This window comes from Lagopus muta, chromosome 17 (assembly GCF_023343835.1).
Source record: "Lagopus muta isolate bLagMut1 chromosome 17, bLagMut1 primary, whole genome shotgun sequence".
In the NCBI taxonomy this organism is placed as follows: Eukaryota; Metazoa; Chordata; class Aves; order Galliformes; family Phasianidae; genus Lagopus; species Lagopus muta.
Genome location: NC_064449.1, coordinates 1521318 through 1542465, shown reverse-complemented (window position 1 = coordinate 1542465; position 21148 = coordinate 1521318). Strand labels below are relative to the sequence as shown.

Genomic DNA, 21148 nt, shown 5'->3' with positions numbered 1-21148 from the left:
AGCCGTGGGTGCCGGGGGAGCGGAGGAACGTCCGTCCGGTGCCGGGGCTGCGGGGTCGGAGCCGCGGCTGAGCTCCGCGCTGCTGCGGAGCGGCGTCAGGGCGGGCGGCTCAGCGCGGAGCTCCCAGCTGCCAGCCGTCACCGCACACGGAGCGCGGGGCAGCAGGGAACCCTGCGAGGGCTTGGGGGGGAGAGGGGGGAACGTTCTCAAGAGAGTCCAGAAGTGGTACGTTTATAAACATTCGGAATTTTATTTTAATTAAAAAAAAAAGAAAGAAAAAAAAGAAAAAAAAAAAACCAACCGAAAAAAGGAAACATCACAACCATCAACATCGTTACAGCTATTAGTCGGCGCCGCTGGGGGCTGCGCGGCGATACGAGCATGCTCACAACGAGGGGGGGCAGTTTTAGTTCGACAACCATTCTTAGAAGGGGGGAGGAGGAAAAAAGAAGTCGGCACACTACCGTTGAACTTCGTTTTAATGTTTCTCCACAAACGGTGAAAAAGACTAAAGTACAGACGAGGAATAATCATAATGTTGCGGCCAACATTATAAATATGGAATTATAAATTTAAAACATTTTCTGGTTTTAAAAAATAAATCTGGTAGTAAATGCAGCCGGGCGGGCTGTGCCGTTAGTAGGGCCGGTCTCTGCGCTCCTGGCGGTGCTCCCCCCTGCAAGCACACAGCAGTCGGTCAGTGCCACAGCCCTCCCAGCTCCGCTCCGTGGGTCTGGGGACGCTGCGCCCCGCCGGCTCCCCCTCGCCCTCCCCCCCGCCCGCTCCCCACATACTTGTCCATCTTCCCCGGGCCTCCGCGCCTTCCGCCTCTGCCTCCTCCTCCCATCTGGTCCATAAGCGGGCCGGGCGGACCCCCGGGGCCCCCTCCTCGCCGGCCCCCTCCTCCGTAGCCGCCTCGATCCATGCCCCGGCCGCCCCTGAATCCGCCTCTGTCTCCGCCGCGGCCGCCTCTGAACATCCCGCCGGGGCCGCCGCGCTCCATCATACCGCCGCCTCTGCTGCCCCGCATTCCCCCGGGGCCGCCTCTACCGCGGTCTCCACCTGAGGGAGAGGCAAAGCTTCAGAGCACGGAGCGCCGGAGCGCCTCGCAGCCCTCCTCCCGCTCGCCGCATCGCAGCTGGGGCGCGCCGTGCTGGAAGGAGAGCCGCGGGGGGCGGCGGCACCCCGGTGCGCAGCGAAGGATGAGCTTCCGGGCACGCAGGCGGTACGGCCACGGGCTCAGGATGGCAGCGGCTGAGCTGGAGGGGGACCGAGCGGCTGATGGATGGCAGAAAGGAAAACCACGGAGCTGAGGGACGAGGGGCTCACAGAGAGGGCAGCGCCGGGGAGCAAGGAGGTGAAAGCGGTGCTCTGGAGAAGGGACGTGCGGCACAGAGCCGCGGGGAAGCGTGCGAGGGCTGCAGGCAGAGCAGTCCGTGCATCCGCCTCGCAGCTCAGAGCACGGCTGCCCGAGGGGCAGGAAGCTGCCGCTCCCTCAACATCCCCACGGCGGTCACAAAACCGCCGGTGCCACCGACCCAGCCCTGCTGTGAACTCAGCCCCACGTACCTGGAGGGGGAAAAGGGGGTGGGAGGAACCCTTCTGGTTTAGGAGCCTTGCACTGATTGCACTCTGTTCTCCAAGCGAAGTTCTGGTTTCCACATCCCCTACGCATAACAGAGCAGTCAGTAAGGAGCAGGATTGGGTGACACCCAGCAGCGCTGCAGGGCACAGATCCACCCGCACGCAGCAGGGGGATGTCAGGACCCAGAGCACGGCGTGCAGCCCAGCTCCCCCAGCCTGCAGCACGGGGCTGCGATGCTCCACGCTCTGGGGAGGGGAAAGAAGCTCCCCGAAGACCCAGCAAGTCGTTAGGAGAAAGGCCCGCGTGTCTTGGCCAGTGCCTCAGCCAGCACAGCCCCCCTGCGCTGGGATGGACGGCGTCCCACAGCCCCGCAGAAGGGAAAGGAAAGGAAGGTGTTCTGTGCAGGAGGGCAGGCGGTACTCACGGGTTGGGGCACTGCCAGTCCCCGGCACGGTGCTGCACGCTGCCTCCAGAGGGGTTTCCCCTGGATCCCCGTGGTCCTCTGGAGGAGAAGCCTCCCCTGTCGCCACCTCTGCCTCCCATCCGGCCCATGGGACCGCTCGGCCCACCGGGGCCCCCCGGGCCTCCAGGCCCCCCAGGACCTGCAAGGAGAGCCCCGTTAACAGCGCCGGGCAGCAGCTGCAGGTGGGGGATGCTGTGCTGCAGGCTGAGCCCCGCAGGAGCCCGAGGGAAGCGGGTGTTACCTCCACGGAGAGGGGGAGGCATCCCCCGCTGATCCCGTGGGGGCATCCCGCCCCTCATGCTGTTCATCGGGCCCTTCTTCCGCGCAAGGCTGACTTTGAGCTTGCTGCCCTGGAAGTCCTTCCCTAGGAGGAACACAAAGGCAAGAGCCTCATTTTGTGCTTCTGTAGAGCCCGGTATCACACACATCTTCCCAGAGCACACACAGGTGCACGGAGTCCATAATCCCACGGGAAACTGCAGAGCGGAAGGGCCATCCTGAAACATCACAGCCCACACTCACCATCAAACCACTCCACAGCTGTTTTGGCAGTGGATGGGTCGTCATAAGAGACTGTGGCATCTCCTTTTGGTTTGCCAGTTTCTTTGTCAATGTAGAGGTGTATCATGGGCTGCCCAGTCCTCTTGTTCATCTAGCAGGACAGCAAAGCATTATTACAAGGCATCACACATCCCTGTTCATACTGAGTGGGGATTCTCTCCTCTGTTCTGCTTTTGATTTCAGATAACGGTTCCACTTGGCAACTCCGTGGTAGGAGAAAGGGCCCTCTGGCTTTACCACGCCAACCAAATGCAGGAACCGGCCCAGCAGCCTCTCCTGCAGGCTCCCACGAGAGCAGGAATTGAGCTGCAGCCTCCCCACATCCTCCTCTGCTCTCTCCACCACCCTGCTCTCTCAAGCTGTCACACATCCCACCAGCAGCAGATGCACAGAGGGATGCTTCCTCTGAGTCTGTAAGCACTGCAGCTTCTGCGTGGCTGACGGAGGCGCAGAGGGGCAAACCCTGCCGAGGTTCTGCTGGGGAGCTTGTGCTACAGGGCGGTCCCAGGCTGTGCCGACCTCACTGCCCACCAGAGCTGCTCAGCTCCATGGATGGGGCGGAATGGGACAGCTGGCAGGGAGGAGGCAGCCAACCCCCTTCTCTGTGCTCTGTGCCATCACACACACACACACACACTCCTCTCACCTTGACAACCCCGCACTGTTTGAAGAAGTCTGCCAGATCCTCCAGGGTCACATTATCATTGAGTCCCTGCACATACACTGAGCTGTTGTCCGAGTCCTCATCCGGGTCCATAGGTGGGCCTAGGAGGCAAATCTCAGCATCAGGCAGCGGCAGGAGGCAGCGATCCAGCAGCGCAGCACTGCCAGCACGTCAGCCCTCAGCCAGCTGCAGCTCCTCTCTCAATAAGTGCATTTACGAAGCGACACGGAACTGCAGGCACTGAGAGCAGCGCTGAGGGCTGAGCTGCCCCGTCTGCTCCCTGCTGCAGAGCCACCCAGCCACAGTGTGAGACCTGTGCAATGGGGCAGGAGGGAGAGCCGAAGGCACAGCACGCCTCTGCAGCCTGCAGGTCCCATGCAGGGATGCTCACCCCCTCCTGCTGCAATAATTCCCTCCTTCCCTGCACTGACGGGGAGCTACCAAACGTGGCTGTGCAGGAGGAAGCAAAGGGCTGCGGGCAGGGATGACCCAGGCTGCCCAGAGAAGTGGTGGTGCCCCATCCCTGCAGACAGCAAGGTGAGGGGATGGGGCTGTGGGCGTCCCTGCTGGTCGCAGGGGCGGTTGGATAAGTCGGCCTTTGAGGGCCCCTTCTGACTCAAACCATTCTAGGATCTTATAAGAAGAAGGAGACTGCTGGACAAGCGCCTACAAGCTCCAGACTGCTGCAGCCTGGGACGTGCTTTCTGCTGCTCCAGGCAGCTCCTTGGCAGGAGCCCCCAGCTCCACGGAGAAGCACAAGCATCTCCAAACACGTGTGGGCTCCCACCAGTCCAAGCGCTCTGATGAATCAGGAATAAAGAAGCAGATGAAACCGCCCCAAAGAGACTGCAAAGAGCAGAGCATCTCTGTACTCCTGCTACAGGAGGGCAAGATACAGGGCAACATCTGCGAGCTGGGATGAGCACAGCAATCTGCACGCCGCAACCTGGGAGGGGCTGAGCAGTGACAATTACCTAAGTCAAGGTCCGGTCCTTCCTCCATGTGTCCTGCCAGTCGGGAGAGAACCATAAGAAGCAGTGTTAGTGCAGGCCTTGCAGCTGCAGGAGCGACACACACATCACTATCTACTTATCACCACCATTCGATGGCGCTGGTTAAACTCCAACTGACCCACACTGCAAAACCACCAGCAATGCACCTCTACGCGGCGATCGGTCCGCTGTTTTTAGCAGCCTTTCCATCCATTAACCACTATTGCACTTTTTTTTTAATGCGTTACCAGGCCAATCCGCTTTAAGCTCATTAATAAAAAGTTACTTTAAAATTATCAAATCCAAACCGTCTCTTTTCCCCAAATTACAGAAGTGGTTTCTCAATTCCTCCGCGTTACCCTGCGTCCTGTCACCGCAGACCCCTGGCACGGCCGGCAGAACCCATTACAGTCTTGTTGCAAACGTCATTTTAGCCACTTAAAACTAATACAAATTACACTTTTTTCTACAAACTGACTGCAATTTTTTTTTTAAACACTATCCATTGTAATGCTCAAAAACTTACCACCAGGCTTATTGAAGCCACCTCGCTCTCCAGCGCTGCTGGGGGGATAAACGAAGAAATGAAGGCCTTTCCCTTTACAAAGCCAGTACCGCTCTGAGCCTCTGCGGCTCACTGGGAAGAAGGGCACTGGCTAAACATCTCCAAACAATGCATCTGTCTCTCTCTCTCTCATCTCGTCACTATGCCTTTCTTCAGGGCAGCTCGCTCAAATTTCCTTTCCATACACAACCTCGCTTGTCTGGTTCTAGACACCACTTTGCTGTCGGTACCCTTGCATTGCTTTGCATTGGTATTATCAGTGCAATACTTGGCCAAACAACAACGCCACGCACCGCCTCTGAGCGCTGCAGATCGATTCGTGAGGCAGGGCGGGCTGCCTGCTGGTCCTCCCTCCCTGCCGTGTGTCCACAAAGCGCACCCTCAGCCTCCCAGCTCCCTGACATTAACAGTTCAAAAGGGAGGAGACGACCACACGCGATGCCCACCACAGTTCCGATGACATTCCCGCTCCAACCTCGCTATAAAGCCATACATTCAGGTCGCTACTGAACTTAACAAGTCTCTGAGGAGGAGGACTTACAGCATACGGCGAGGGCTCGGAGGCCTGGGGTGCAGCTTTGTGGGCACAGAGACCGGGACGCCAATGTGGGCACGTGCCAATGGCAGCTCGTGGCTTTCGGCAGAAGCTTCGGCCGAAGCTTTGGCTCACGAGCGCAGCTTAATTGGGAAAGGCCACCCCGAGAGCATTTGGGTGCTTGTCGCTCTTTTGGTTTGGGAAAGGCAAAAGCTGTTTGGAAGGAGACGAGCAGAGGAGGGAGGGCACCACTATACTAGCAAGTATTGCACCTCTAATACTGGAAAGAAGAGAAAAGTTGTCAATACACATTTCGAGCTGTAGCATGCAGCTTTGCCTGCTCTGGTTAAAGCACACACCGTTCATGTCACGTCTCTTGTCAAACACATACGTTTACACTTTTTGGTTACTTTTAATGTTACACAATTCTAAAGTAGTATACCTCCTCTGGTTTTATTACCAAACAACAAGTATTCAGTTACCAAAGTTACAGAAGGATTCCATTTATACAGTGAATACATTTGGTTAAAAATATTCTATGTATATTTTTCCTCTCCATATGGACACCGTGTCTAGTCCCACTTTTCATTATGCTGCCGGCTGAGTACTGAGTACGGGTACTTTTTAAGTACTGAGGTGTATACAAGGCTCTCACTTTGTAACCTGTAGCATATAAATGCGACAAAGCATGTTAAAAAGTTTCCATGTTTAACAGCCAATGAAAATATAAAATAACCGAGTCAATGAAAAAGGGCACGTTAATAACATCGAGCTCCTTACCTGCTGGGGACACTGAAATCCATCATCACAGCACGATTAGGGGCCGAGTTCCCCTGCCTGCCCCTCGGTGCTCACAGGAGGCCGCGTCCACAAAGCGGGGCCTCTTATGCTGCAGCCGGCGCCCCGTGCGCCATTTAAGGTTGGAGGCGGCGTGAAAGCCGAGGGGGGCCGGACCTGGGGCGCTCCAGAGGGGCTACAAATTTGGGGGCGTGATGATGGGCATTTCAAGTGTCTGCGTCTACTTCAAACCGTTAGAGAGAAATTCACCGTGGGTGAAATCTTTATGCAGAACCGTGGAACTCGGTTCCACTCGAGCCAATCGCAGCCAGGCGCGCTCCAACACGAGCGAGGCTTCTCCTCCCCTTTCCACGAGCGGGAGGCTGAGTTCAGGTGGATTCCTCCGATAAAGATTTCAGCCCACGTCATTTCGGCAGAGCTGTGCAGAGCCGCACTGCGCCGGCTGCACGACAGACAGCGAGAGGCTGCAGCTCCAGCTGCCCTGCCCACACTGGCACCCTGCGTCCCTGCACATCCAGGGAGCACCGAGGGGCGCTCTGCACAGCTCTGCGCCGCGCTGCGAGGGGATGGAACACACACAAAGCTACGTCTTCCTTCCCTTAGGAGCCTCTGGGATCGGCCCTCCTTCCTCACCTTTCTCAACAAACGTCACAGACGGGGAGACCAACAGCTGACCTGAAGACACAGGTTTGCCAAACCAGATTTTGCCATCAGTTAAAATGGCCAAACTGGTTTAGAGCACCCGAAAGCTCCAATTGGGGAGCGGTCCTGGAAGCCGAGCCAGAGCTGTACGTGGTCTCGGGGTCATCCTTCACACTTCAGCCAAGCTCCAAGTGTTCTGACACTCAGAGTCAGGGCTTCGACAGCAGCAATCTGCCCCACACTACACTTAGGATGTAGCTCTGCATGCTACTGCTAAGGCTGACACGAGGTTCTGCCTGGTACAAACCTGACCTGTCAAGTTCCCCATTAGTGGCTGAGGCACAAGAAGTGAGTGACTCCTGGACCTGGCAGAAGGTTTGTGTGTGTTCAATCCAAAGTTACTGTTAAACCCCACAGAGGAACTTCACCTCTGCATGACCACGAAGGGAGCTGAAAGTTCCAGGTTTAGCAACACCCCTGGCTGCCCCGGGCCCAACCAGCTGCAGGACAGAACAAACATACATCCTGCTCCTACTTCCCCTCAGGTAATATTTCCATGGATTAGAAGCAATGCTGCTACAGAGATGTTTATCCATGGAAGTACAGCTGGGAATGTCAACCTTTCAGTCCCTTCTTTCCATTCTCAACTCCTACGGGTAAAACAGAATTAGGTAAAAGGAGAAAAGGTTTGCTCTTACCCCATTCCACCGCGTCCTCCTCCCCGCCCACCTCTGCTCATGCCTCCACGCTCATATCCCCCTCTTCCCCTGCCCCGGTTATCAGGGCCGCTCATATTCCGGTTCTCTCCTGGGCCTGAAAACCCTCCAGATTCCTGTCCGTACACATTCATGCTGCTGGGATGGTCCTGACGGAACGAGCCTGAGGAAGAGAGCAACAAAAACATCACGAGGCTGCAGACAGGGGTGGCTCCTGTCCCACTCCTCGCTGCCTTCAAGCACTGGAATTGGGCAGTACCGCGTGGAAGCTGCTTGCTCACAGGCACTGCGTTATTCCTGGGATCTGCAGTCAGGCCCCACCGGTCTGACCTCTGCACAACGGTCACTGGGCTGCTTATATCGAGCCTTGCCCAGCCCAGCCACAACGGCACTCTGCATTTCTGTGTTTTACAACCAGCCACCCACCTCCAGGGCAGCGAGGGGAGCGTGGCAGTGCTCTACTGAACCAGCCTGGCTGTTTTTCAGTGAGAAGGGGCAGAACCCAGCCACGCTGCTTTCCCTTCAGATCCTTCAGACCCAAAGTAGTGCCAAGTCTCCTTCAGAGGCAGCTCACTCAGGAGCGATGCAGACCAAGCCCTCCCACAGCAGTGCCACAGCTTTAGGCACACTCACTCTGCTGCCCATAGCTGCTGCTCTGCTGGCTGTACTGGCTTGGGGGCTGGCTGTAGGATCCAGTTTGGGGGGGGTAACTCGTTGGGGGCGGCTGCTGCGCGTAGCTGCTCTGCTGCCCATAGCTGGTCTGCTGGCTGTAGGTGTTCTGCTGCCCGTAGGTGCTCTGCTGGGAATAAGTGCTCTGATCGTAACTGCTCGGCTGTGTGGAGGAATAGCTGGAAGACAAAAGCATTTTAAAGATGGGAAGGTAAGTCAACGCACTCAGACATGTGCATCAGGCTGCAGCAGTGGCTCACACAAGAAAGCAATGCAATTATAAGGCCTGTGTGCTACGCAAACCACTTACAAAGCTGAAGTCATCCTACAGAGGCTGCTTTGACAGCAGGGAAAAAAATAAACCTATAAGCAAAATCTATCTGATCATCTGCAACACGCCTCTGGGAAAGAGCCTGAAGTGCCAGGGTAAAATCAGTGGCAATGCAGTTAACAGGCTCCCTTCTGCCTCAGCTCTGCAATATTTTTAGCTGGTGGACAATAAAACTGTTCATCCTCACAGAACCCAGCCTTCAAAGCTTCTAAAACTTAGCATCAACACTTTAAGGACACCTGAGGGGGAGAGGCGAGCCCTTCCCAAACCGTGTAAGGAGGCAGCTAAAGGCCACTTCCACACCTCGTACTCCATCCTTCATTGGATGCAGTGGGGAACGTTACAACCAAGGATGAGGAATAGGCTGAGGTGCTCAATGCTCTCTTCACTCGTGACTGTAGCAGTCAGAGCAGTTCTCCTCAGGTATCACTACAGGCGTGGGACAGAGCGGCTGGAAAACTGCGTGGAACAAAAGGATCTGAAGTGTCAACTTCCTGCTGAATGTGAGCTGCACCTCGAGTACTGTGCTCAGCTTTGGGCCTCTTACTACACAAAAGACATTGAGGCCGTGGAGAGCATCCAGAGAAGGGCAATGGAGCTGAGTGGGTTGGAGCACAGCTCTGCAGGGAGTGGCTGAGGGAACTGGGATGGGTCAGCCTGGAGAAGAGGATACTCCAGCAACAGAATCATAGAACTGTTTGAGTTGGAAGGGATCTTTAAAGGACAACTGGTTCAACTGTACTGAACAGGGACACCTACAGCCTGATCAGGGGCTTAGAGCCCCGTTTCCCTGACCTTGGGTGTCTGCCCCATAGGACAGGGCACCACAACCTCTCTGGGCAACCTGTGCCAGTCCTTCCCTACTCTAATAGTACAAAACCTTTTTCCAACGTAAATCTGCCCTCTTTTAGTTTGAAACCACTTCCTCTTGTCCTATCACCACGGACCCTGCTAAAATGTCTTTCTCTTTTTTCTTATGTTCCTCCCATCCCCTTCCCCCACCCCACCTTTAGAAACTGAAAGGCTGCTCTCAGGTCTCCCTGGAGGTTCAGGTTGGATATTAGGAAACATTTTTTTCTCTCATTGGCACAGGCTGCCCAGGCAGGCGGTGGAGTCACCACCCCTGGAGGTGTTCCAGAAGTGTGGAGATGCAGCACTGAGGGACGTGGTTTAGTGGCCACGGAGGTGATAAACTGACAGTAGGACTCAATGATCGTAGAGGTCTTTTCCAACCTTAATGATCCCATGATTCTGTGATTCAACCCTTGCCCTACCTCTGCAGCTAGTACCACTCCAAAGAACCACCCCTTCCCAGGATGCTGAACCTCCTTCTACACTCGTTCACCTAAAAAGCCTTGAGAAAAAATCCTTTTGCCCCAGTTAACCTCAGAGCTCCCATGCTAGTTGCAAGAGGCTTCGCTTTCTGAAAGGATTACCTGGTAGGAGGATAGGAGGGAGGTGCAGTAACTGGCTGCATCGGGTAGCTGGCAGGCACCTGGGGGTAGCTGTAGTTGCTCTGCCCATAGCCGAGGCTGGGCTGGCTGTAGCCTGTTGTGCTCGACGGTGGTTGGCTGCTCTCTGCTGGTTTGCTGCCATCTTGGGGTCTGAAAGTAATAATGAACGATAAGGAGACAGAAGCACAGAGCTCCACAGGTGAAAGCACCAGAGGTGTAAGATCCCTTGTGGCAGGATGGTACTTTCTTTGGGAAGGGTGACAAATCAGCACATCAGTGCTGGTCACTCAATAGCAGCTCGTGCACACATACTGAGCACTGAACATTTTGCCCACTGCACACTGCCACCAAGAAACAACATCCTGAACTGAGAGCACTTGGAGAGCATCACAGCTTCTGTTTGCCAGCTGCATTATGAAACCTACAGCGAGGGGTTCAGACTTTGGCTCTTGGAACAGAAGATGTGAAACTGCCAGGAAAGTCGGTCAGCAGCGCTGCCCCTCTGCTCTGCTTTGCACAATGCTTGTCAACGATTAGCTCCAAAGCAGCAAGAAATGCTGCCACTTAAAGGCACCATTGTTCGGTTTAGAATCCAGTGCAAGCAGATATTGCCCCACATACGTTATCTGATGAAAGGGAGAGGATGTTTAGCATTAACTCTCAAGGCCTGGAAATAAAGAGAACTCTTTGCATGCAGTTTGCATGTCCCCTTCCTTTTAGATTAGTCGCCTTCCGCTTAGAATTTCAAAGTGTTTATCAGAGCTAAATGAAAAAAAAGAACTGAGCTACTTTTATTGTACAAGCTGGGAAGAATATTTAAAATACACCAAGATTCATACTTAAGTGTAATCTGAGAGACGCAGCCAGGGCTGTGTCATGCTCTGGCCTTGTTACTCAGGAGCAGTTACTGCAAACATCAGGTAAATGAACAAAGCAGTTCTGACTGGCTTCTAAGTTTCCATTCCACGTTCTAAACCTGTAATATCTTGAGCAGACAATGAAGTTGAACATGCTACTGACAGTGCCCAGACACAAGAGATTTAAAAAGGAAGTTGTCTTCAGCATGTGCAGCCACTTAAGAAATCACAGGGCACAGCATCATCCCAACCACCCCGTGACTCAAGCAGAATGGTCCATTTTCTGGTCCAGATCATGAGTCAAGCGCCCATTTGTGCTGCTTGGTTGCTCTCTCAGTAGCAGCGCTGACTCACTGTGCCACAACAGAAGCACCTACACAGCTTCTTCCAGCTCTGAAAACGTTGTGCGATCGGCTGCAGCAAGAGCAAAGCTTAACTGTAACAGGCAGAGAAGAACTGGAAGCAAAACCAGCGGGGCCTCCATTCAGGTGGCGGTGCCCTTGGGCACGTCAGCAGGGCAACACACAGCCTCAGGAGAAACAGAAACACAACGTTACCTCGGGGGAATGGCCGCAGGTGGCTGCTGCCCATAGGCTGGGTAGGCAGGCTGGGTGCCGTAGGACGGCGCCGCGTAGGAAGCCTGGGTGGTGGTAACCGTGGCAGTGCTGGTGTCGTAGGCGGCCGTGCCGTAGCCCTGGACGGGCTGACTGTACGCTGGGGGGGCGGTCGGGGCCGTGTAACCTGCAACAAACCACAGCCTCGTCACCACACCAGCACGGCCCCCTCGCTCCAGATGCTCTGCTGTCTCACTCCTGGTGGATGGGAGCTCAGAAACGGCGCTGCTGCAGAGCCCTCACAGCTGGCCTGAGCGTGCCGCACCAACCCACAGCATCCCTTCACCTCCCCCACAAAGCCCCCACTCCAGGAACCCTCAGCCTGCCCCACAAACACCCCCCATCCCCACTGCACACCCCAGGAGCCTTCTGGAGGCCAGCCTGCCGCCAGCATCCAAGGGCCGTTTGTCTGCAGCACCTGAGGCTCCCTGCTAATGCAGCACAGCAGGGCAGGCTGAGGCACAGCGCCTTCTTTTGTCCAGTGGGCCGCACAAAGCTCCTCCTGGCTTTACAGCCAAAGAAACGCAACTAATTGGAAAAGCACAGCCCCATCCTGGCAGCTTCTTTGAGAAACCACAGCACAAAAGTGCACCAGGCAGACAGAGAAGTCTTTCTGAGCCCTTTGTCAGCATCACTTCAAACAGCAATTCCAGAAACTGAAGGAAAGCACTTTACGGTTGCTTCAGCTTAAGAGAAAGGTCAGGAGCCGCCTCGTGTGCCGGTCTGTAAGACGTTTCACGTCCCCTCACTTCTCCCACGATTCCAGTCTGCTTCAGCTTTTTAGCCCAGCACTCAGATTTATTTCTGAACAGTTTTACAGGAATATCCTGGAGCCCAGCTCCGCTGAGATCAGTGCTCCCAGCAGCTGTTGCTAGGTAATTCAGCTGACCACTGGGCTTGTCAACAAAGATGAACAACAAACCAAGAATTACCACAGTGGCTTTTTTATAGTTAAGAAGCACGCAAGCTGGTTTTCCAATTATGAAACAAAGATTTGCATGAAAAGCTACCAATTAAAAATTTTGTTAGCAAAAGCTCATTTACTAAAGTATAAAAAAATCAATTGCTAAAAAGCAGCCAACAGTCTTACTGAAGTGATCTTAATTGCATCAATTAAGGTAACAGCTTCTCCATCGCTCCACATTTTGTATTAAACACAGGACTTGTGTCCTACTCGTTACACAGCACGTCAGGCAAACCGTGCTGCAGGCTTCTTATTTTGATTCCCCCCTTTCCAAAATGAAAGCACTCCCAGCAGAACGAAGCGTGAGCTCCTGCTGAAGCACAACCACCTCCCTGTGCTCTGCAGGTAACCTGCTGGAAAATCAGGGTCCTCAAAGCAGGAAGTGGAGACGAAGAGAAGTGAAAGGAGAAGCGGGCGCAGCAAACACAACCAAGCTGCAACACCCTGCTGTGTGCTTTGCTCCTGAGCCTTCCACTCGGTCCCAGCACGCTGATGAGGGGCTCTGAGTAGGAAGAAGTCTTTCCCTCTGCTCCATCTGCAGGCACCAGTCCCAAGCTGTTCCCTCTGCCTGCTGCCCTGCATGCTTCTCACATCACCACCCTCTGAACGCTGTGGAGCAGTTTCCCCATCGTGCTCCTGCCGAGCTGGGAAGCTCCCTTTCTACCAGCAGACAGGAATTGCTGGCAGTTTCTCAGTTGTTCAGCTGTGCCTGGCTGCTCAGAGCTTCACTGCAGAGCGGGACTGAGGGGAATTTAAACAGGACTGAGTGATGGGGCTTTTAGTGCCTCAGACAGAATTAAACAGCCCAAACCCTTCAACGTGAGCCACACGGTGCTTCCACATGACAGCTGAAGGAATCCTTACTGTAAGTGGCTGAAGCCTGACCACTTATTAAAAAAACCCACCTGCTGTTTGCAGTACGGTCTGACACGTGTGCCACTGAAACCACAGCCCTGGGGAGCAGCACACAGGGACAGCCCTCCTCCAGAAAGGGGCCCTCGTGGTGCCACCGTGGGCAGCGCTGCCCTTTTACATCACCTGAGTGGGTTTGCTAATTGCAGGCTCTGCACAGGCATTAGAATAGAAAGGAGAAAATCATCCTGAATGTTAAAGCTTCGGCTCTGATGGAGCATTTCCCTCGTGCAGGCAGCACGGCAGGAAGCATTTGCACCAGAGAAAGAAAAGGCGGTGATTTAACATCCTGCTGGCCTGAATTCTCATTTCAGCCACTTAGCTTCAATGCTTTGCAAACCCTCCAGAGCTGTACTTCTGAGGGGGCCATTTGCACAGCATCACTTCTCCCTCCTCCTCCCAGCAGTCAGTAACACAAATGGCAAATCTGCAGGACAGATATTGTAAGAGAAGAGCAATGGGAGAACTCTGATGACCTGCTGTAAGAAGTGCTGTTGCACGGCTCAGTTTCCTCACAAACCATCCACGCCCGTGAGCAAAACCCTCATTGAAGTCCAGGAATCCTTCACCAGAGGGGAAGCTTTCAGGATTCGGTCCTCAGAGAACAGCAACTAAATGCTGTAGTCAAAGAGGCTCATTCTGAAACAAGCAGGCTTCAGGCCAGCCAGCAGCAGTTCTCAGAGCTCCCTCCTGATTCAAGCTGTGCTAGAGGCTCTCCACAGGATCCTGGTGCCCAAGGGAGGCTGACTCCTGCTTGGCACAGACACCTCCCAGCAGAGGTCCAGAGAAAGGGAAGCAGGGGCTGCTCAGCCTGCTTCCTTTTGGTGTAACAGCTTATTGGGGCAGGCAACACAGCCGAGGGAGTATTTACTTCCAATTCTGAGCAGTGGGAGCTGGTTATCTTTACGGAGCTGCTCCCATCTACTTAAAGTAGATTTAGACTTGGAGATTTGAAATCATATTTTCATCCCCAAATGATGATGTTGGAAAGCCAATAACCGTACCAGATGCAGCTGTTTATTTACTCTTGCAATTCATGCTTACATCTCGCAGTGATTACACAGCAACCCACAACCACAGCCTTGATGGTGCCCGTTAATCCCCTTATTCACTTGCTGCTGGGAGCTGCAGAGCAGCCTGCAGGCTCTGACCCTGAGGGGTTGGACAAGGGGACTCCAGGTCACCTTCTGCAGCCACGGCAGGAAAGAGGAAGGCGAGGAGGCTGCAGAGGTCCCAGGCCCAGCCTGAGGCTTGGTCCCAACAGGCCGTGTCTGCACTGTATTGGAATTTCCCCAACAACGGTGGGTTCTTAAAAAATATAGTAAGACAGAAAGTCACTTTGCTTTAAGCTAACTGGAGAACTGCAGTAATTCCTTCGCCAACAAAAAGCGACGAGAAAAATAAATTGAAATTCAAATGCAAACACAGCTCGTCTTTTAGGGCATTAGGATCTGTGCTCCAGGCAGCACCACAGGCTCTTTTTGGGATGAGAAGCCAGAAGTGGTGTTGAGCAGAGGCAGTGATGGACAGACAGGCCTTCAGCGCCATCAGCCCCATTTGCACAGCTCCGGCTCCTGGAGGAGAGGCAGGCAGAGGAAGAATAAACACAACCTGGCACTCTGCCTCGAGAGCAACACCGACAGCTCCGCCACGGACAAGTGCTGCACGGGTTGAGGCAAATCATACTTGAAGGCCTGAAAAAAGAAAACCTTTCATTTGGCCACTTCCTGAGTTTTCTTTTCTTAGATGAAAAGAAACCAAAGTGTTTCGCCTAAAAAGCAGCCGTGCAGAAGAGATGCCTGGCATTGTTATTAATCCAGGAAATATACTGTTGGAGAGCAAGCACAAACACAACCCTTGCAGGAATGATTAAAGGACTCCAACGTTCCCAAGAAAAATCTGGGAAGCCCACAAAACAACCTTTCTGCCCATTTAGTGCACGGATTGTTAAAGGGAAGGAGAAACCCAGCGGATAACTGTTAAAATCCTCATCCTGCAGGATACCTGCCAGGCAGATATTTTCCTCACCCATGTAGTTTAAGTGCTATGTAACTGGACACACTGTAGGATAGAGCTTTCTTTCTCTCTGCCTCTTCCTTGGAAGCATTCCCCAGCAGCTTTGTGGCCAGGTACCCATGGGCACACTGCCTGCCTGTTCTGGTATTGCCACGCTCCAGGAAATACTTCACAAGGCTGCCACTCTGAGAGACGTTTGCAACCAAGGATGAATCTGCAGAAAACGGTACCCCAAGCACTGCTGGAAGGAAAACTAGTTCTCTTTTTGAAAGCCTCCTGAGATTTTAAGCCAAATATATCGAAAGTGAATGATGTCTCAACAGTTTCTTTCAGATGCTAAAGACATTCGTACGTACAAAATTTCAGTTCAAAGAGCACATGTTGAAATAGTGGAGAGAGCGTTTATGAGCACATGGAGTATGCACCCGCACTGCAAATCCAAAGACATCACACGAAACATGCAGAGATGGCGGTCAGGACATCTGGACACGTCTAACCATGCTGTTTACCCTTTAGGGAATAGTAAAACAGTGGTGTTATGTTCACCTGAAACATCTCAGCACGCCTGTCCTGGGTGCTTAGGAAGCTTCCTGCACAAAGTGCACCTCCCAGCCTTTTCAAAGCTGCTCCTTACAGAAACGTGCAGACTGCAGACAGCACTGCAGTCCAGCACACTCTTAGTGCACATAATGCAAGTTTTTGGTGCTAAAGCAAGGGACACCTAAAGGGTTAACACTGCAAGTTTAGACAGGATGAGATGGCGTTTTCCATGCAAGAGTGAGCAGGATAGTCAAACCTGTACTGGTCCCTTCTACTGTGGGAAGCACAAGACAAAAAGTAGAGGGTACACTATCAGAAGAGGCATACATCACTGTCACTGGTTTGATTTTGAGGCAGGGGACTCAGGACACGGACTCAGTGGGCCCAAGAGCAGCCAGAACAGGCACTCGCGAGGAGCGCTGCTGGGCAGCCTGTGTTTGCTGCGCTCTTTTGAAGTACAGCCCATTCTGCAGCCATGCTCAGCTCCACAGCATGAACCAGCACCCAAAAGGCTCCCTGAAAAAATGAAACGGCTCCATTTACTTGCTCAGGGCGTTCAGCCCACCCACGCCTTCGCATCGTTTGAACCTGCAGGCTCCCAAGGAAGAAAGCCCTTCCCACAACACAGTTCGGGCCGCAGCTCCCCGACACAGAGCTGAGCCCAAGTCCTTCCCCAGCACCATCAGCCCTGCAGCTCTTACCAGCGGGGGGCTGCCCATAGGACGTGGCATACGCAGTCTGCCCATACGTTGCAGTTGTCTGAGGCTGTGTGTAGCTGGCATCGGTGGGCTGTCCGTAAGTCCCGTAGCTCTGCTGCCCGTAGGTCTGCTCCAAAGATGAGAGAGATTTAATTTGTGAGCAGAAACGACTTGCCCGTGTCTCACAGATACACACAGATTGTTTTGGTGCTGCACACAGACTGGGGGGATCTGTGTTACCTGGTTTACTGAAAGCAATCTGAGTCAAGCCAAGGCTACTCTGAAAGATTGGGCGCTACTGCAAATTTCAGTTCAGATCTGTAATGAAGTTACAAATGCAATTTTTCAATGCCAGGACCAGAGGAGCAGCCTCTTACACATTCACAAAACACGTGTGCTCTATGTGAAGAGAAACAGGACAGCATCCAGCTCCTCATAACTGCCCAGGCACATAGCTACATTCGCAGGCGCCTCCTGAGAGCTAACCTGCAACGCTGGAGTGGGGCTGTCCAGAGCGCAGAGCTGCACGAAGCAAGACATCAGCTACCTCAACTAGCATTCACCAGAAGAAATCTGGTTCAGCTTTCAGTGAAGTTATTTCGAATCTTCTTCACACCCACCAGCCAACATCTGTCAGAACCAGTTTATGTGGGCACCTGAGGATGGGTTCAGCAGGAGCCACGCCACCCCAGCACCTTGGCATTCAGCGAGGGATCAGCTCTCACCCCACAGCCTGCCCCAAGCCCAGCCCAAAGGAGTGCTGCTGCCTTGCTCAGCCCTGAGCTCAGCTCTGCAAAGCAACCCTTTGGCTGCAGCAGGCGGTGTGAGGAGACTGGATCAGTACAGAGCTGCTGATGCTGTGGTTTTGCCAGCTTAAGAGCCCACAGCCCACTGTCCGTCAGCCTGAACCTCGGGCACCAGCCAGCTGTGTGACTGACTGCTCAGCAGTCGGGTTTGGGGAAAGCCTAGTTGGAGCTCAAGCAGCACTAAGACAAACCTCAGTGCCCAGATTTTCAGAGAATTAAATGCCTGTGTGACTTCTGAGCCAGCCTCCCTGGCTCACGAGCAGTACAGATCTTAATCAAGACAACAGATTTCAAAGACAAAAACTTTGATCAGACTGAAATCTCCACTGCCTGTGGAAGCTCACTGCGCCCAGAGGCATGAGATGCTGCAAACCTCATGTGGCAACTTACCTGCTGCTGAGTACGAGCTGTTAGCCTTGCACTAAAGGATGCTGAAGCCTCCTGTTCATATGCCCGCCAGCCTGCTTACACCTCCTGTGCTTGGACCTGTGCTTTCAGCAGCAGTTCTCACAATTTGTCTCTCTCAACACACTTACTCAAAATGAAAAGTATTGTCATTTTCAACTCAGCTGACCCAGATGTCAAAACTCCTCCTGTAACAGCGGTGCTTTTGCAGAGGCATCTGTGCAGCCTCACCTGCCACAGGCTGGCAGCTGTGGGCAGCAGCACAAAGCCCTGTTAGCTCTGCTCTGTAATGCTCCAGCACAACAGCTTTTGTGTGCAGAATACAGAAACGCTTTTGGGTGGCAGGATCTCCCTTTCAAATAAACCACTCTCTAGAGATGCTGGGGAAAGTCAACCAAGTTGACTTCAAAAACCACACTGGTACTTTGCAGATAACTGTGGTTTCAGTAACTTGAATCCTAAGGATTAAAAAAAAAAAAAAAAAAAAAAAAAAAAGCATAACTCATCTTTGAAAGATCACCATCAGTTTGCAGTCCAGCCAACTAACAATACTCATAGCTTTAACTACAACAGCTCCACGAAAAAGAAGGAAATCTATCCTCTCCTAACTTTTCCAACTGTGGCCATCGCACAAAAGGCAATTTCCCCTTCCTTTTTCTCCTTTTTCTCTCTCTCCTACACCACCAAGTAAAACACCCACTGACATGTAAGTGTCAAACATACACCAAGAATTAGGCTCTTATTCCTCTTGGCAACAACTGGGATATGTTAACAAGGAACGTGGAAGCTCCCAGACATCGAGGCGCTTTAAGCACGCAGCGCAGGCTGTGTGGGAAGCTACAAGACAGCTCCTAATGACAGACTCTGATGCTGCTCAGAGTTTTCCAGGGCTGAAAGATGGCAGCTGGGATGCCAAGAAGGGTCAGAACCCCTGCTATGCTTTACCTGCGTGGTCTGTGCGTATCCTTGGGCTGGCTGAGGTGCGTACGCGCTGTAGCTGCAAAATGAATTTGGAGATATTTACAATGCATCCCAGTGCTCGTGCAATACATGCATCACACAACAGCTTTCTACAGCCAAATGCTTTCTGCGTTTGTGCTGAAGTGTTTAAATTGTGAAAGCAGCACATAAACCAAAGGAAAACCAAAGATTTGTAAGGCATACCTGAGCTAAGACTAAACCACAATTACTGCACGCTTACATCACAACTTTTTACAACAGAAGAGTAAGACCATAACGCTACTTACCCCTGCTGAGCTGCAGCTTGGCTATAGGTGCTATAATCTACAAGAAAAAAAAAAAAGAAGGAAAGAAAGGTTGACAAAGACTTAACAAAATTAACAGTGTAACGGCACAGCAGCTGGAATTTCCTCCCACAGCTTGAAAGAACTGCTATAAACCCCTGGAAACCTGGTTTCAAAAGAGTAAGGTAAATGAACTTTCTCAACCTTTTTGAAGGAAACGAAACCTCTCTTCCCTTCATTGTTTCTGCTGTCTGCAGCAGCAGCTTTGATCTCAAATGACCCCACTTTAATTTAACTGCCACCTTGGGTAGCACCCAAGGGACTGGTAGTGGGGTTTGGAACAAAAGAAACACAGGGGCTGACACTTACAAAAGCCCTGTTTCAAAGGGCCAGGTTGTAAGTCCTTGAGGCTGTAAGAAACACAGCGCTTCGCCCCTTCTATTTAACTTTCAAGGACACCAACGCATCACTGGAAACTTCTAACTCTTTTCCCCAGGAGGGTTTGAGACCAGCAGCTGGCAGCAATTCCTTCCCCCAAGTCCCAGCCCATGCCAATACTGTGATTTAGAGGACTGAAATCCAGAAAATCCAACCAGAAAAAAAAAAAACAACAATCCTCTGCTGAACTGGCTTGCTGCTAGGGATGGAAAATGCATGCAGATGGCAATTACAAGGCTATATTTGAAACGATTACAGCTCCTACGGGCACGCTTTCCCTCCAAGTCACCAAGCATTTCCAGGTCCCACCTACAGCAAATGGTAGCAACGACTCCATCCCTAAGACCAAACCTTTCCTGTAGCTCCTCCAGCTCTCCCAGGACCAGAAAGGTCCCAAGGACAGAGATCAGGAACGGGTTCAGACTTTCCTCATAGCATCCTGAGCTGGGATCAGAAACCAAACGTGCGCAGAGCTCTGCTCAGAGCCAGGCAGCCCCACGCAGAAAAAAGTTCTGGCATTTCTGCTGCCACCACACCTTGCGTTAAACTGGTCTCTACTGAAAAAAAACGAGGACTGCGAGTTTGCAGAGCCTGCCTGAAGACTTCCTACAGCCCTCCATTCTCCGTAGGGCACAACGTTACCACCTGCCACCACTGCAGCTGACGGAACACCAGGAATCGCGTTAAAAATTCAGTTTTCATCCACCGCAAGCTTTTAATAAACCACGGGATGGGTCGGAAGGAACCTGAAGCACAGCTCAGCCCCAAGCCTGGGCTGCTGGCCCCAGAAGCTCAGGCTGCCCAGCGCCCACCCGCGTAACGGAGCCGCACCGCGGATGGAGCGCACGCAGCTCCGCACACCTCCAGCACCTCGCCGCCCTCCCAACACACAATTCCTTCATAACTGCCCGCCCAACCCTCCGTTATTTGAGCCTAAAGCTCCCACCCGCACGCAGCCCCAACGACCGTTCTTTCCCACGGCCGGGAGCGGCTCCGAGGCCCTCGCCGCGACGCACAGAGCGCAGCAGAGGCCTCGCACCGCTTTCTGAGCGCCGCAAACCCTCCGGCCCCGCAGCGGGACGGGACGGCCCGACACCCGCGCACACCGCGCCGAGGCCCGACAGGCCCGCCTGACCGCAGCGCTGAAGGCCCAACGCCCCCCGCACGGCTCGGGATGCCCTCAGGCCGAGGTGCTCGACAGCGGCTCAAGGCCCGATCCGCGACCCCCGCGGCCCAGCCGCCCGCCCTGTGCAGCTCATCGACCCGCGCCGCCCCGCTCACCCGTCGACGCCATTTTCTCTCCTTCCTCCTCCGCGCTCCCAACGTCCGGCCGCCGCGGCCGCCGCGCGCTGCGCATGCGCGGCCCCGCCCGGCGGGACGTACCACTGCGGGGAGGCGGCGTGGGGGGGGGGGGGCAGAGAGAAGAGGTGATTCGACTTCGGCGGCGGGGGGCGCTGTGGTGGGCGGAGCGCTGGGCTTCCCCCCCCGCGCTGAGCAGCGGGTGGTGCGGCCCGCCGCCGTTACGGAGCGTCGCGCAAGGGCGGTGCGAGGGGAGAGGCGTGGCTTCAAGGAGGCGTGGCTTCAAGGAGGCGTGGCCAGTGAGTGACGTCACGTCAGTTGGCGGGATGGGGGAAGCCGCCGTGTCACACGTGGCGTGGGGCTGCGGGGCTGCGGGGCTG

General features: G+C 53.8%; 1 protein-coding gene across 2 annotated transcripts; it reads right to left on the bottom strand.

The window, feature by feature from the left end:
• Positions 1-461: 461 nt before the first annotated feature.
• Positions 462-20836, bottom strand: EWSR1 (EWS RNA binding protein 1). Of its 2 annotated transcripts, none has more exons than XM_048964175.1 (17): positions 20751-20836; positions 19035-19071; positions 18733-18784; positions 16580-16703; positions 11390-11573; positions 9958-10125; positions 8155-8369; positions 7504-7684; positions 4792-4829; positions 4248-4280; positions 3256-3374; positions 2571-2700; positions 2290-2412; positions 2010-2187; positions 1570-1667; positions 795-1062; positions 462-676 (listed from the first exon to the last, which is right to left on the bottom strand). In XM_048964175.1, the coding sequence occupies exons 1-17, from the start codon at positions 20824-20826 to the stop codon at positions 637-639; spliced, it is 2064 nt and encodes a 687-aa protein (XP_048820132.1). In that variant the 5' UTR covers positions 20827-20836; the 3' UTR covers positions 462-636. The 2 variants fall into 2 exon arrangements, with proteins under 2 accessions (XP_048820132.1, XP_048820133.1); XM_048964176.1 differs by having other exon boundaries at positions 4792-4826.
• Positions 20837-21148: the final 312 nt, after the last annotated feature.

Coding starts and splice junctions, on each gene's coding strand:
- EWSR1 (XM_048964175.1), bottom strand. CDS start 20,826: ATGCGCAGCGCGCGGCGGCCGCGGCGGCCGGACGTTGGGAGCGCGGAG. Junction 18,785..19,034: donor CAAGCTGCAGCTCAGCAGGG/GTAAGTAGCGTT, acceptor TTCATTTTGCAG/CTACAGCGCGTACGCACCTC. Junction 16,704..18,732: donor GATACGCACAGACCACGCAG/GTAAAGCATAGC, acceptor TCTTTGGAGCAG/ACCTACGGGCAGCAGAGCTA.